General features: G+C 40.3%; 1 protein-coding gene across 2 annotated transcripts in view; it reads left to right on the plus strand.

Moving 5' to 3' along the window:
* UBE2E3 (ubiquitin-conjugating enzyme E2E 3) overlaps positions 1 to 8373 on the plus strand; it is a 58285-nt gene extending 49912 nt beyond the window's left edge. Inside the window, exons 3-5 of one of the 2 annotated variants that reach the window (XM_009576440.1) lie at positions 2697 to 2829; positions 4660 to 4807; positions 5856 to 8373. In XM_009576440.1, the coding sequence (XP_009574735.1) occupies positions 2697 to 2829; positions 4660 to 4807; positions 5856 to 5953 (379 nt within the window). In that variant the 3' untranslated portion in view covers positions 5954 to 8373. The remainder of the gene's footprint in view (positions 1 to 2696; positions 2830 to 4659; positions 4808 to 5855) is intronic. The other variant, XM_009576441.1, reaches the window with a different exon arrangement.
* The last annotated feature ends 4815 nt before the right edge of the window (positions 8374 to 13188 follow it).

The following is a 13188-nucleotide window of genomic DNA, read 5'->3' on the forward strand; positions in this document are numbered from 1 at the left end:
AATCTCATGTCTCCTCACACGAATAATGTAGTAATTGCGGGGATTTTCAGGTTGCAAATGAAGCAGGGGTATCTTGTACACGACTGGAAGTGAGACACCACTTCAGCTGTTAAATAGAAACTCCACAAATCTCAATCAGATGTAATGAAATTGTTCAATTTAACAATTCTCTCCTTTATCTGAGTGCAGTTACTGTTACAGCTTTGTGTTACTTTTGACATTGCAGAAATCTTTTCTCAGTAGTAGAAGGGGTTTCGAAAACAGCGTTTTCTTCCTCTTACAAGGTTAGGAGTTCCCCTTCTCACGTTATAGCCCAATCCTTTTATATATTGCTAGCGGTAGCATAGAAGAGGATAGCAGATGGTAATAAGCAGAGAGTTACTGCACTTAGCTTCTGGCTACTAGCTGATAGATGCCCTTGTGCTGACTTGGTGAGTGATTACCAGATAGTTTGGCACCGGACTGGTGCCGCACTTAATTGTGACTGATTCATTGGGCTGAAATATGTCACTAGTTTAATTCAGCTATTTCATGAATCTGATTGAATTGCATCCAGCTGTTAGAGGTGTATGAAAGAAAGGTACCTGATACACAAGGCAAGAGCACTAACCTCTGCATTAAACTATAAAACAGTCATTAGGACATCTAATGCTGAAATTGAATTGCTCCATAGAAATTTGGTTTCCAAGCACAATACTAATTAGCTGTAAGCTTGATGAATGTCAAGAATTAATTAAAACATTTCAGTGGCCTGTGTGGGTTTTAAATATTGTCATTATTGCCCCAATATTTTCAGTTCTTACACTAATTGCTTTTTAGAGAGCATGAATGGAATTATCTTCTGGAGTGACTGAGGGTACGAACGGTTCATTACATCATCGAAAATGGACCTCCTTGCCTATGGATTTCCCTTTTTTTCCTAAAATTTATCTACTGTTTTTCTTCCACTTTTGTGCATGCATTACAAATAGAAAGGTAAGGTAATCCGTGATTCTAGACTCAAACTTTGTTTTGACAGCACTTCTAGTTTTTCTTTCTTAGCTGTACTCCGGAGGCCAGCACGCCATTGTTACCTACTTTCATTCTGGCAACAGGAAAATAGCTACAGCTCCATCAAATAACTTTTTGTTTTTAATTAAACAGGATGTCAGCCAAAATCCGTGATTATTTTGTCCTGTTAATGAAAGGCCTGCAACAGTTTAAACATTTGGTACATGAAACGTCCGCAAGATAAAAAACATGTTGGGAAATTATGAATTGAAGGGAAATTCATAATCAAAATCAGCTTTTGGTTGTTTCTCAAATATGACCTTAATGTAAAAATAGCTGAATTTTTGGTGTGGGAATTGCAGATGCATAGTGCAGACTGCTCATATTCCTTGTCTCTGATGAGTGTCTCCACATGTTTGGCTACATAGTAAGGATGGATGTCCAACATGCCATGTTATAGACTACGGACATATGTATGACAAATACATGATGTGACATGACATGGGAAGAGCCTTAACACTTGAAGGGCTTGTAGGGAGGCTCCTCTGAGTGTCGAGCAATGCCAGAAACCACAAACTCCCAGGCTACAGCTTGGTGCCATGCCCTGTCGCTTGCTTCATGTGCAATCACATATGACAGTCCTCAGTGCCTGTTCCTTGGGACCACAGGGGGAGAATAATGGGCATGCTTCACCATGTGTCGGCGAGATGTAGATGTGGGGGGCTGCCGAGGTGGGGAGAATTGGAAGGATCTTTCACAGTGCCGTGTTATTGACTTGTCTGCATAGATGTGATGAATCCACTGTGCCTGCATGAGCTCAGCCATGTTGTTTTCCATAGCAGTCAGTTTGGATCTCAGCGGTACGGAAGGTGAGATTAGTTTTTTACCCTGAGACTTGCTTACAGAAATAAGATTGTGCTTTGGGTTTTTTTGTGAGGAGATTAGAGGGTTACTGTGTGGTAATAGCATTAAGTATGATGTCTCAGAAGTCGAGAAAATGCTTGTTCATTATTCCTTCTTTCAAAGCTTTATTTTAATAATGAATTATGCAATAACCATTCCTCTAGTGAGAAATGTGTTCAGTATTGTACTTCTTAAAATAAACTGTTTCTGGCTAGTAGTCTCAATGCTGATTGCCTAGAGGTATAACACAAATATATCCTGAAGAAAACAGTTATTTGGATTAACAGTGCTGTAAGAAGCTCAATTCCAGGTTACTTGATTCTGTCTTTCCCATCCCCAGTTTTCCTGCCCAAGGGTGTAACATTTCACTCCAGCCTGTGAAACAAGTGGCAATAAATGTGTATCAGTATACATGTAAGTCACATTTGATCCATTTAACGCCTGGAGAAGATGAATGTGGTCAAGACATACAACTCCTTTTGTCTGTGGATATCATGTCATTGGCAGCTCAGAGCAACCACATACTCGAGAAAGCAGATCTGGGGGTATGTTTCAGACAGTGACAGTCCAGTAGTTCATGGTCAATCTGTTTCGTTGCTGTATCTCCAAAGGGACAGCGGCGTGCCCAGCTTTCATGCCTGTTTAAAACACTGAGCCCACTGAAATCAATTGGAAATTAGGCAGATGTTAAAGCTAGGCAAGTGGTTTGTATTAAACAAAATGAATGTAGAAGGAAACCCATAAAATGCCTCTCTCAAAGGTACACCTGACTCTTTCTTTCTCTCTCCTCTTTTTTTACACAGTGCCGGTCCTAAAGGGGATAACATTTATGAATGGAGATCTACTATACTTGGACCTCCAGGTTCTGTATACGAAGGAGGCGTTTTTTTCCTGGATATCACATTTTCATCTGACTATCCATTCAAGCCACCAAAGGTAAGGGTAAGGTTTTTATTGTCCTTATAATTTTTTCACGTGTGAGAAGAACGTAACTTGCAGCGAGTGAGTGCTCATCGCTTCCTGAATATCAAATTTGTTTATGGTCTCTTGAAAACTACAAGGTCCAAAATCTTGGCTTGCAATTTCAGAAGAATCCTGTGCTCTAATTTGTTTCCTGATTACCACAGTCAATACTGATTTCCAAGCTTTACCAAGCGATAAATGAGATGATAATTCTGATCAAGAGTTAAGATTCAAGAAATTTTAATTTTTATAGAAGACAGCACAAGATCTTCTTATGCTTCCTTCTTCTTATTCCAGCTACTAAAATATATGTATAATAAACTTTTTTCTGTTATGAACCAGATTCTGTATTATATATTTTCATATATATTATGTATATTTTCAATATATGTAATTTTTAGCAAAATAACAGAAACCTAAAATAAGTTTAGATAGACAACTAGAGTGTTATATTGTGACTTCAAATTGGGTAAATTACTGTGATGATTTCCATTATTGTAAAATGTCAATCTATTTATTCCTGGCAAGATCAGCAACCTTGTTTGGTAATACTTTTAAGCAAAAGCTCTTTTTATTAAATGGAAATAATCTTAACTTAAACTAAAATTTCATTTCCTTGCTCAGAAATAGTATGAACACTTAAGAAATCATAATTTACTAACAGATATCAAAGAAGTTAAAGGTTGTTCCCTTCTCCCCTCCCTTAATGCCAAATTACAGCTCTTGACCAAGTCACCAGAACGGACACTGCTGACATTCGCAAAGACTAAATACATTCTACCACACAACGTTTCTGCAACTTATGGCTCTTGTGGCTACAACGTTGTTGTTATAAATCAGATATCTCTTTTCATTCCCAGAAGGATTATAGCATGAAGAATAATATACCCTCTATGTATTTCACACATCTCTGAAACCCACAAAATTTAATATTCCCTGAGTTAAGATTGTTACAATGAAGTGATGCAGAGTTTTAGAGAAATGCCTCATGAAAATCTTGTGGATTTTTTTTTAAAGCGTGATCATTTTTGAATTTTCAGTAGTTTCAGAAAACATCATAGATTTTCCCCCCCTGCATCAGCATGAAAAAGAAAATTTTCCTCATCTTCTTGTGCTTTGTGTAATTAAAGCACTTAAATATTTCTAACTTCTTATTTGTGCAGAATAACGCTCACATGTTCTACCGATATTAATCTGAAATAATTTAAAAACAAGGATAGCGTTAGTTAGTGTGATAGCATTGTTTTGGATGTATATTATGTCCTGCCTAATGAAGGGTAAGGCAAAGATTTCATTGCTAATTTGAACAAGAATAATACAGTACTCCAATTTTAAATATAATTTTTCATGGTCTATATTTAGGCTTTTGAAAGAAAGGAAAAGATCAACTAATACTGCACATGCAGCCAAATTCTGAATTCCTCACCTTCAGAAACCACAGTAAAGTTTCGTTTGTGATTAGATTGTTCTTGACATGCAATATGTTCATTAAATAGCATACAGTACTACAAAGTAGGTCCTGATTTTTGTGGGTACCAAACAAAGGGCCTGTGTGAAAGCAGTTTGTGCACCAAAGATCTCCATGGTAGGTTTCTTGTAGCCTTCAGGTAGCCATGACTACAGTAAATACGCACTCTTCTATTAAATAATTGTGTTTTAGAAAACGAGCAGTGAGGAGCTGCCTCCACAGAAGCTCTGCAGAACAGGGAGCGCCCCAGGCGCTGCTGCTGCTCAGAGACAAAGGGCAGCATCCCTGGGCAACACTGAATGACTCTCTTTCTGTCTCTTACGCTGTGATTCTAGGTTACTTTCCGTACCAGAATTTATCACTGCAACATCAACAGTCAGGGAGTCATCTGTCTGGATATCCTGAAAGACAACTGGAGCCCTGCTTTGACTATTTCAAAGGTTCTGCTGTCTATTTGTTCTCTTCTGACAGACTGCAACCCGGGTAAGGAGCTGATAGTTTACTGAGCGTCCACTCTTAGTCGTTTGACTTATTTGCCATGGGATGTAATTTGCATATTTGATTGTATGCAGATTAAATAAAAATTAGTATTTTTAAAATTGAGGATGAAACATTCCTGACACTTTCCACTCCTGTGGCACAACAGAAAGTAAATAGCATTAAGCCCTTTTTTTCCCCAAGGTATGGTGGAGAAAATAAGCTGATGTCATTGAAGGTCTGTGTTGCAGGAGCTGCAGCAAGTGAGTGGTCAGTCCAGGAAAGCAACAAAGTTCTCTTGAGTTATAAATTCATAAACCCTGCAGGTTGGAAGGGGCCATAGGAAGTCCCTTCTCTTAAGACAGCAATTGAAACGTTTAATCTTGCAGATGTGAGGGGGACGATGTTCAGAGAGATTTTTTTCTTTTTCAAAGAGAGTTCCGTGTTCCTGTTGGGAGGGGAGGAACTCCATCGGAAGCAGTACAGTTTCTCAGCAACAACTGTGTGACCAGTGTCATTAGGCAATGAATGCTAATTGCCTGTGGTCAGGGCAGGAACTGAGCAGTAGCGCTAAGATGACAGTTCATTTACAGAAGACTGGTAGTGATCAGGGAGAAATGAATTAGCCTCTGATACAAAAGTTTGATGACTCCTGAAGCAAACTGGATACCCTCGGTGTGTGTCCGTAGTCCTGATACCCTAACATACACTAGTCTTGTCCCAGCACTGTGACAGGAGTGCGCCAGGCTGCGCTCACTGAATGTCCCCTGCACCCCTTGGCGCTTCCAAAGGGGTAAAAGAGGGGCACCTGGCTGGGGCAAGATTCATTAATATGCAGATAACCACAACAGATTTTTCTGTTTTCTTTTTCTGTTCATTGTGCCTTGTGTGTTTTCTCTTGGAAATGTCTTGTATGATAAGAGTCCCACTATATCTCACAGCATTTTCTGGCTAACAAAGACTATATTTTGGAATAGATTCTGCATTTTAAATCATGTGAGGGTTTTTTTTATTGTGGAATGGTTTCTAATGCATCTTCTCCTGCCTTTTGCAGCTGACCCTCTGGTTGGAAGCATAGCCACTCAGTACCTGACCAACAGAGCAGAACATGACAGGATAGCCAGACAGTGGACCAAGAGATATGCAACATAAATGACAAACTACTTGTGCAGTGTGAAGGTGCAGAAGGCAACTTTGCAGTGTGCAACAAATCTTTATAGCCTTTACAATACGGACTTCTGTGTATATGTTATACTGATTCTACTCTGCTTTTATCCTTTTGAAGACTGGGATACTGCCCCCCAAAAAGGTAAATGCTATCAAGAGTAGAAATTTGTAGCTGTAGATTAGTTATGTTTAAAATGCCTACTTGCAAGTCTTGCTTCTTTGGGATATCAAAATGTATTTTGTGATGTACTAAGGATACTGTTCCTGAAGTCAACCAAATATTATAGTGCATTTTAGCCTAATTCATTATCTGTATGAAGTTATTAAAGGTAGCTGTAGATTACTAGGAATTATGTCATTTGTATTAAACCCAGATCTATTTCCAATATGTGGTACATGCTGTTGTGAAAACTGTTTTAACTTTTACCTTTGTCAGTTTGTAATGAAAGGATTTCCTTTTTCCCTTTGTAGCTCAGAGAGCACCCAGTGTATCATCTCAAACACAATAAACATGTTCCCCAAGGAGTAGTTTCTTTGTTTTCCTATTTTAAATTAATATTTGAATAAATTTAATTATAGTAACAAGGCAGGGCCAATGTATCACAGATCCCTGTGGATAATCTTTAAATTAATATACATAAGCAAAGGCTTGCTATTAAATGTTTAATGCACACCTGTGGATTGTTTAAGTTTTCCCTGTTTTGTTTTTCACAGAACAAATGTCATTTCTACAATTTCCTTCAATTTAATACTGTTCGGCTCTTTCTCAAGTTGGAATGAGAGCATTGCATATGCTTACTCTAGAAGTTAAATGTAGCTGGTTGCTTCAGGGCCAGTCCTGCTCTTGTAACGGACTGCCTGAGTCTTGCTACAATTTTTTTTGCAGGACGAGGGCCAAGTTAGAGATAGTCTGGTGCTTTTGTTTCCGAGTAAAGCAAGTCAGACTTGCTGATCTAGAGAACTACAGTTACCCATTGAAAATGGTCTTCCAAAGCATGATTGAACACTATATCATCTGTCCAGAAAAGAAAGTAGTAGAATAAATTTAATCAGATTTTTATGACATGAAAACAGTTGTGGGGGAAATGAACCTTTGTTAGTGAAAATGAAATCTTGTAAAACTTTTAGACTATGTTTCCCCCCGCTTCACTTTCTGGCTTGGAAATTTTGTAACATCTGTAAGTAACAAAGATATACAGCTTTATAGTACATACAGTTTAAAAAGTAGAGTCACTAATAGTTTTATAATTTAAGCTTTTATAGGTTGCCAGTCACAATATTGATTATAAAAAAAGAGACGTGATCCCTTTAAATGATTTTTAAAATTACACTTAATTTTAAACTTTACAGTCTCCCTTACTACCTGGTGTTTTTGGAGATAATGTAGCACTTCCATCAACAAGATGCTCTGCTCGTTTAATATATGAAAACTGAAAGTTAAGTTTAAATATTAAAGCAATAGAAAAAATGTTAAAGATTTAGATCTAAAGTTAGCATCACTATATAGGTCCCTGTTTTTTGTATCATATAACCTTTGACCATGAATTATCCACCCTACTTTAAATATTTCTACAGATTCCTGAAGGTGGCTTGAAGAACTGTGTATCCCAAATATCTCAACCTAGAAGCCAGTCTCTCTTGGTAGCTACAAGATAGCTTTAGAGTTCAGGTTATAAAGTGCAAAAGGGAATGAGAAACAGGGGATCTGGCAGGTGAATATGCGTAAGTCAGGTAACAGACTAATGCCAGGAGATGAAGTGCTGGAAATCACTGCTGAAGGTGACCAGAGTTTCTCATTATGTCATTGGACGTGTGAGAAATAGCACAGATTGGCAAAGAAACAAGGGGCTATCACATCCAGGCTGGATGTCTAAAGTCTGCTCACTGCTGACCATTAGCGCACTCGTGGGTGACACGGTGCTCGTACACCACTCCAGTGACTTTCCAGTGAAGAGCAAACTATGTATTTCACACATTAACTGCGTTGGCTACAGAATTTACAGATATTTATATCATAAAAAATTACGGTATAAAAATACAGGTTTTAATCCTAATTTTAATGTATTTTGGTTTTGAATTGTACCTACAACTTCAGACACCTAGGTGTACAAGTGGGATGCCTTGTTAGTGTTGCCCCATCTTGCCTTCCTTGCAATTGGATCCTTTACACTGAATTCCCATCCTTTTTTTTTTTTTTTTTTTGTTGGTTTGTCATGATTCTGTTCTTTTTTTAATGTAGTTTTTTTGTGTGTAAATTTTATATTTACTGAAGTAAAGGTTGTTTTTGTGTAAACATTTAAACTTTAAAAAAAGAAAAGCTAATTTTGTTTCTCAAGTTCTCTCTGCTAAACCATGCAGTAGAAAGAAATTTGTATTGTTAAATAAATCAATTAGTTGTTAAATGAGAATGTGTGTCTGTTTTCATGGGGAGGGGAGAAATCCCTGCTGGAAATATATCCGAAATACCAGTTGCAAAGAGCATCTGGTGTTTTCAAACTATTTCCTTCCTGGCTGTGCTGGGGTGAATACCGGCCATTGCCAAAGCACAGCACTGATCCTATTTTACAGTTTTAGTTTTCAGTTCCATCTTCTTGTCACCAATCACTGGGCTCTGTATTTGGGAAAAAGTGAATTGAAATGACATTTTTGTGAAAAGACCAGCTGAAGAGATCGCACATCCCCTCTTCCTCTCTGTTTTGGATGGGCTGTTCTTGTTCCGTTGTCTTTGGAATTTGAGTGGGGAACACACACAGCTGGCTGGGAAGGTGCCCGAACTGGGCTCTGTGATCTCCCGGCACAAGGAGCACTCGCGTGGGAACCGTCTGTCCCAGCCTTTGAGCTGTGACACTGCTGAGGAACAGAGAGGGCCAAACCAAATGGGCAAACACGGTCACATCTCTCTGCTTTTCAGCTGAGGTGGTGGGAACATTCAGAGCAAATGCTTCATCATATCGAATGAGAAGGGATGGGTGAATATAAAGGTATTAAATATAAGTATATTAAACACAATGGAAAGGCAAATATATATCAGCCTTGTTATTTCTGTACTAACATGTTCTTGGTGAGCTGCTTCATGTTCTGTGATGTCTTGGTGGGCACCTTAGAAGGGGCACCTTATGTGGAAATGGTCTCGCTTACTGATCAATGTTGACTAGTGATCGTTCGAGGTCTATAGCCAGGAAGGGAGTCATATGGGGCTAGAAGGTAAGACTGCAGGGTAGCCTGAGCCATGGGCCAGGCTTGCACAGCCTCCTAAGGAAAGCAGGAACTGAACCAGGTTTGGTTTGTGCTCTGCTCCCTCCCTGCTTGTTGGGGAGAAAAGGAAACTCTGCCACATTTTGCTGTGCACCGGTTCCTGCTCTGTACCAGCTTATTTGTGGCCGTGGGTATTGCAGAAAGTGAGACCAAGCTTCTCCCTTTCTTCACCTTCATGCATGGGAACCAGATTTGTGGCCTCACAGCAGTGTCCCCGCTTTCCTGCACCACTTCGGGAGAGCTGCAGGGCTTGGGCTGAGGGGCTTCGCGCCCGCTGGGTGCAGCTCTGAGCCGCAGGGCAGCCCTGGCTGCCCCTCTGCCACTGCGGCTTCCCCGTGGCCCTGCCCGGGTCACCACAGCGCTGTGGAGGAGGAAGCTGGAGACCGCAGCAGCTTCTATATTGATCTCGTGGTCTTCTGCCCCTGGGGTTTTGTCTGCGTGGGTGCAGGCAGCAAAGGAAGGACTCTTGACTCCAGGCTGAAGAGTGAATTTCATCTTTCCTGCATTTTCTTTAGCAAAACTCAGCACTGGATATTCATGTGAAAGAAGGAAGGCCTGTGCAGGCATCCTGAACTAAAACAGCTTCAAAGGACGGTGACAGTAGCATGACTAAAATGAGATTTGATCCAGCCAAAAACCAGCGTTGTATTTCTGCAGCCCGTGCTATAGCCAGGGAAACAGATGCATTCGAGAACTCGGCATTGCTCTGTGTACAGTATCCCTTCAACCTCTTCATGGTGGCACCGCTTGCATTTGTATTGCATGGTAAATTCCGAGGCTGAAAAAACCACCCCGACCGAAAGTGGCTGGAGAGGATCCCAAGACAACAGGAGAGACCGTGTAATAGAGCACGTGTTTTAAAGGGAGAAGAAGTGAGACAACAGCACAGCTGCTTGTACTGCTGCCTGACCTTGCTGATGCCGATGATAATTAGACACGTTCAACTGTAGCTTAGGTGGAAGAGCAGATAATGCACTTGGAAGATAATTGCTGGAACGTTTGCAGTGCATAGGGGCTTTTGCTTTTTTATCCTTAAAGAGGGAAACCTGTTTCAGCTTGTCTTCCCTCACCTCTCTGCATGCATGTCTCGCTGGAGTGCAGTCACGACTACCTCTGTTGCTGAGTAGAAGGGAAAGCATCCAACATACTAGCAACAATTTGGGGGATCCTTAAAAATAAAAACTGCCAGGAATAGATAGAATAAGAGGCATAGTATGAAAAATATACATATCTCATCCCTTCATGGTGACTACGTCTGAGCACAGGCTTTGCACCTATAGGGATGTAAGATGTGGTGGGACCACGTGCATGGACACAAATGCACATAGTTGTCTCTGTCTCGTTGTTGCTACTGCTTTTCCGCGGGTAACGTGTGGACAGCCCTACCTGTTTTTGTAGTGTTTCCAAGTATTGGGAAGCATTTTGTAACTTCGTTGTCCAAGATAAACATCTCTTTGAACCATCCTAAATTGTTACCATCCACAACATCCTTTGACAGTGAATGCTACAGTTTCATTATGGACTGTGTGAAAAAATACATTGTTTGTTATGTGATTATTTCATGTAACCTGCTATGTGAACACTTCATTTTGTGTCTCCTAGCTTTATACTGTGAGAAATAATGAATAATTGCATTGTTCTCCTCCTTGATCCCATTTATGATTTTATGTACCATCATTATTGTAAGCCCCTAGTAACTTCTTTTTCAAGATAGGAAAGTCCTCATTTATTTAACCTCTCCCTGTATGGAAGACGCTCTGATTATCCTGGTCACCCTTGTCTGTACATTTTGTAATTCTGCTCCAGCTAATTTAGAGGAATGAGAGCTGCGCGCTGTATGCAAAAGGTGAACTCACAATTCATCTGGAGTAATGCTTTCTGGTTTGGTCTGCTTGCCTAGTAATTCATACTACTCTGCCTTTTTGACCATTGCTTATTGCTTAGCTAACGTCTTTGTTAAGCAGTGTTCAGAGATGCTGGAATCTCTTTTCTGAGCAATAGCTAATTTAACCTTTTATGTAGGTTTAACAAATTTGTCTTTCCCAATATGCGCCACTTTGTATTTATTGTCACAAAATTCATCTGTGATCTTATCTTCCAGTTCTCAGTATCATGAAATCCGTTATGACAGTTTTAGTTTAGTCTGCCTTGAATATTGACTCTGTGTGTGCCGCATACGCTCGAGGTGGGAGGTAACAGCAAAAGTAATAGCAAAGTGCACTGGACAGGTCTGTCTGCCGAGAAAAGATGGGTCCCCGAGGACGAATTATCATCTGGCTTCTGAATGGCACAAATGAAAGCAGCTGCCAACTGTTCTCATCAGTCTGGGCTTTGTCTCCCTCTACAGAACAAATGTCAGGTCATTATTTAAAGAGGAGCTCAGCGTGGGTAAATTTTCCAGAGTGCTGAATGAGCTGTCATCCTGGAGATTAGTTTTCTGGGATATCATATAGATAGACAGGGGTGAATCGCAAACCCTGTGGGAGACCATTCCTCTGAATGTAGCAATTGGATGTAACTCTGAAGGATACAGTTGGGTTAGAAATCCGCAGTCTAGTGTTCGTTCACGGGGCCAGGCAGCAGCAGTGGGGCTGGAAATGCAGAGGCGATAAATGGAAGTGGAATGAAGCTGTTAAAGTACAGCGGTGCGTGGTGGCATTTCTTATATCGAGGAAGGCAGCTTCTTGCAAGCATACCAGTCTATGGTTGTGTTCATGTATTCCAGCATTTTAAATCTGCGTACATTTGTGAAAAATTGAACCAAGCTAGGACTCTCTTGACTGCATGCTAAATAAAGAGATTACCAGTACCCGCGGTTCCTAATTTATAGGCAGTGGAATTAAAGGGACAAATTATTTCAAACTTGTTGTCAGTTTCTGAAGGGAAATACTTATATACTCTGTGCTTTTCTGCCATTGCCTGGGTTTCCCTGTTAGCTGTGAAGCTAATGTGCTGTCTTTTCACTGCTGGAATGATTAGTTATTATGTACAAGCAATGTTTTTCATTCTATTCACTTCCGAGTGTTGCTGTTTCCAGATGACTTTTTTCATAAGTATGGATTTAATGGAGAACTAAAAACATTAAGGTATCATTTAAGCTTCATTCATTGATTTAGTTGATATTTTACTGTAAAATGACCTGAATTATCTTTCTTAAACTAAGAGAGTAAGAATCAAATTACACAGTTTTCTTCTGGAAGATTATGCTGTATATTAGCAGGTCTGTTACCAAGCATTTATAAACTAGCAGACAGAATAAATGGAAAAGGTGAAGTATTGTGGAGTTTTGTTGTAGTGAGGGAGAAGGAAAATAGAAACATTAAATGGCTGAACTTTGCATTAAAGAAAAACTAAAGTTAGGACAAATTAAACCAAATGCGGGCCTTTCTGGCTCAGCTAATTTCCTGCATTTCCGTAAGGAAAATTTGAACCAAGCTGGGACTCTCTTGACTGCATGCTAAATAAAGAGATTACCAGTACCCACGGTTCCTAATTTATAGGCAGTGGAATTAAAGGGACAAATTATTTTAAATTTGTTATCAGTTTCTGAAGGGAAATACTTATATACTCTATCCTTTTCTGCCATTCCATAAGGAAATGCAGGAAATAAAATAAAATAAATAGCCAAATGAATACCAAGCCAAGGAAACAGCCAAATAAAACATTTGAGAAGCTGTCACTTGAGCGGGCTTTTTTAAACCCAGCTATAGCGGCAGTGGTTCCTACTGAGGCCTGCATAGCGGTCTGCAGGTGCCTGCTTTTTGGCAGAGCGCGGCGTGTCAGGTTTAGCTGCCCCTCCAGCTCCTCTAAAGCCTCCCTAGCAGGGCGGGTGGGTGGCCGCGCTCCGCCAGCCAGGCGGAGGAGCTGGGAGCCCGGGGCCAGCAGCTCTCCCGCGGCGGGGAGCCCTGTTCCCACCGCAGCCAGGTCAGGAACGGCCCGGCCTGTTTCTCGGCGTTTTCCTCCGC

Source organism: Fulmarus glacialis, unplaced genomic scaffold (assembly GCF_000690835.1).
Source record: "Fulmarus glacialis isolate BGI_N327 unplaced genomic scaffold, ASM69083v1 scaffold45464, whole genome shotgun sequence".
Lineage (NCBI taxonomy): Eukaryota > Metazoa > Chordata > Aves > Procellariiformes > Procellariidae > Fulmarus > Fulmarus glacialis.